Source organism: Tasmannia lanceolata, unplaced genomic scaffold (genome assembly GCF_043159265.1).
Source record: "Tasmannia lanceolata isolate RefF3 unplaced genomic scaffold, GAP_Taslan_0.1 ptg000019l, whole genome shotgun sequence".
In the NCBI taxonomy this organism is placed as follows: domain Eukaryota; kingdom Viridiplantae; phylum Streptophyta; class Magnoliopsida; order Canellales; family Winteraceae; genus Tasmannia; species Tasmannia lanceolata.
In genome coordinates, this window is record NW_027518696.1 from 511,098 (window position 1) to 514,552 (window position 3,455).

The window sequence follows — 3,455 nt, forward strand, 5'->3', positions numbered from 1 at the left end:
TTATTGTAGTGGATGTATTTTCTGGACTATAGTGTTTCCTTTGCTTTGGGTTTTATGCAATCCTGTCTAAGAAAATCTTCTTCATAGAGTAAGCTGACATTTTTTTTTTTTTTGAATGGTTAGAATAAGCTGACATTGTGTTTGCCTGTTATGCTTGGCCTTCCAGCATATGATCACTACCAAAATCTTCTTTTGTTTTGATCACTGGGCATGTTCAATGTGGTTGGTTTCTTTTTCCATTTCCTTTTCCTTTTACTTTTTTCTTTCAATTTTTTTGGGTGCCACCATACTATTATGATTACGAAAGGAATCTACAATTTCATTGTCTGTACTACTGCATGTGCCTGTTAACTTCCCACCCCACCTAGAAATTAGAAGTAAAGTTGGTGTTATTTAATCATTTATACTTCAACACTAACTACACAACATGTATAAACTTGCACAAAATTCACATTCAAACCGAGTTTGTCCAAAACATATGTACAGAGTTCAGATATGCTGGATTCGTTCACATATTTTTATGAATATAAAGTTATATTTTACTCCTTTTCCTATCTTAGAAATTCTTCCCTACCTATTATTTTAGGACTGTTGTAGTGCACTTCAGTTATGTTCTCATGCTTGATCTAAATACAATGGCAAGTAGCTTCTGTGCATGTGTATTTGTTATTGTTGAACGACCTCTTGCCAATCTGTAGTTATTTATCCTCCATAATAAATTACCATACACTTATGTATATGTGTAAGGAATTTAACCGGGTAGAACTCGCCCCTAAAAGCTAGCTGTTAGAGGGAGGGTGCCCATTCCCTTATAACCCACATGCTTATTTAGCTTTCCATGTTTATGTTTCTTTGTGGCTTTAAAACAGTTTGTTATTGTTGTTCTCCTACCCACTTTCTCAATTTTTTTTCCGAATGGTAGTATATTAACAACCAAATTACAGTAGATTAGTAGTGCTTTTGTAAATGGGATCTTGGTGGCTATAATTTCATTCATTTCTGTTTGCCTTTACAAAGGGTACCATTTTATGGTTATTCCCATTTTGGAGATTTAGTTCCTGTTTTGGAGCTGGAATTACATAATGGCAGTGGTTTGTTGCTTTTGTTTTTCACATCATAGTTAGTGCAGTTGGAATCTTAATTCTTTAGTATTCATGAAAGGTTATAACCATTTTAATATTTTGCATTAACTGGATTTCTTCTCGAACAGAATATTAAATTCTTTAGTACTCACTGCTCAATATTAAATCCTTAACATAATACTGTTATTTGAATCTTGAATCATAAAGAGGAGAAAAAACACCCATTGTTGTAGAATAATGCAGTTATTTTGACCATTTGATTGGGTTTTACTGTTCTTTTTTATGTGCTTTGGCAGATGATGCGATGGGGTTTATGGCAACGTCGAGAACAGGGCAACCGTATACTCAGTGCCACAGAGGGTCTCCATAGCTACATTCTACACTGTCATGAAGCACATTGACCAGTGACCATGGGACAAGATGTGTGATAACTATATATGTTAGTTAAAGAACATGTTATCTCTTCAAAATAATACATTTATTAGATGCTCTCCGATTTTAGGTAGAGATCTTCTAGCTTTATGGGTTATTAACATACATGTCTCTTATTATCTTTCAGCAGTCTCGATGTATGCATGGTCCCAATTCTGTTATCCCAATTTTGAATCAGTATTTTCTATAGTGCTAATCATTCTTGAGAATTAAGTATTTACATATTAGAGCTTAACTAGGGAGCAACTGCCCTTGCTATAGATACTAAAAAGGTTAGGCGTCTAAACACTTCTCATGATAAAGAATCACAGTATACCATACAAAAGAGAGCTGAAGCTAGAGTTTTGCGAGAAGGATCCGAATGGTTACCCTTTAGGTATATCATACACAATTTTTAGTAGTTCATATTAGAATAATTATTTCTTTCGGAACATAAAAAAATACTTTTCATCAAAAAAATAAATAATTTCGAATGGTTTTATGCTACTGAACTTTCAATTAACCATTACTTTTTTATATGTTTAAATCTTTTGAGAACCAAGGAATGTCAAAGATTATAACCAACCAATGTCAAATATTTCTTTATTTTTTTTATTGTCGAACACTCCGTAGCTTTTCTCACCTTTCTTCCCACTCTTGAGGTTCTCGTCATACATGCTGAGAATGTAAGTCTCAAGATGTCTCGGCCACCTGGGAGTACCTCTCTGAACATGTTTAACGAGATTAGAGTTGTATAACTGAGCGAATATGACAAATTAAGTCCTTCGAAGAGGAACAGTTTGGTTTCTTCCACGCTCTGAGCATTGATAATATCATTTTCATCCAATAGAGGACATTTCAAGCGGGGCCAACAAGTAGCAGCCACGATAATCTTCACATCTCGCAAATTCAATGCTTCCAAAGAACAAATAGAACCCATCCACCATAGGGTCAAATACGTATTTGTACTCGTACTTGCCATAGGTTACGAGAGTTGTCATTGCAGTGAAGAGAAAATGGGGGAGAGGTGTTGGAACATTTTTGAGCCGCACCGGGTAAAAGAAGATGTTAACAAAGAGTGGGGTTTCCTTTGAGGCAAGGAATTGAAGGATGCGTACTAAGTTATCTTTGACGTTTTCATTGAAGAAGCACGTGGAGGGAGGCTTGTTGGGGTTATAGGCATCAAGGTCGAGTAGGCCCACAGTCGTGGACACCTTGATCTTGTTCATGGTGGTGGGTTTTGCTTGGATTGCGTCGTCTATGTTCTTCATTGCTGGGAGCAAGTGATCTGAATCTTTAGTAGTAAGTGCCTCATTACCAACACAAATGTACTGGAATTTGACGCTCGGCCAACATGCAAATATGTACTTCTTGACCCAGGAATTTGCAGTAGCAGGATTGGTGGTGAGTGCTCGGAGATCTGAGTTTGGAACATTGATTGTGACTTTGATTTGCGTATTGGTAAGGGCTTCAAGAACTTCGAAGTTGGGCTTTGGAAATTGGAACCCACATTCTGGAGACGCTGTTCTTCTCGTGGTGTTTGATGGTATGTGTAGCGGATGGTAAGTTGTTACCATCTCTTCCATAGATGAAATCCACCACAGAGCCTAATTCATCACCACACATAATAATTGATAGTTAGAAATTAAAGAGAACATGTATGTAGGTGAAGCATTATGGGGCCTAGATTTTATTGATCCGAGTCGTTCATTTGACATGCCTCTCTTTGGATCTCTTATGCCCCCAAAATCACATCAATCAAGTAATTGTAACATGCACGTAATATCTTGTATTTTTTGTCGTTGAATATCAATCATTGCTTGATGTAGTTTCTAATTGTCCATATTAACGACCAAATTAAACTACACCTTATTCAGTGCTAGGTTGGATGATTGATGTGTTTTTGGATCATAGGAGGTCAAAAGCAAGGCCTATAAGAGCTCAGATGATCAATATCAAAGG

At 36.4% G+C, this 3,455-nt stretch overlaps 1 protein-coding gene across 1 annotated transcript; it reads right to left on the reverse strand.

Annotated features, from left to right (window-relative positions):
• Window positions 1-2,332: 2,332 nt before the first annotated feature.
• LOC143853166 (glucan endo-1,3-beta-glucosidase-like) lies at window positions 2,333-3,070 on the reverse strand. The gene has a single exon (XM_077362899.1). The coding sequence runs from the start codon at window positions 3,068-3,070 to the stop codon at window positions 2,333-2,335; it is 738 nt and encodes a 245-aa protein (XP_077219014.1).
• Between the last annotated feature and the right edge of the window lie 385 nt (window positions 3,071-3,455).

What these genes read in the sequence shown, in the direction of transcription:
- LOC143853166 (XM_077362899.1), bottom strand. Translation starts at nt 3,070, where the DNA reads ATGGTAACAACTTACCATCCGCTACACATACCATCAAACACCACGAGA.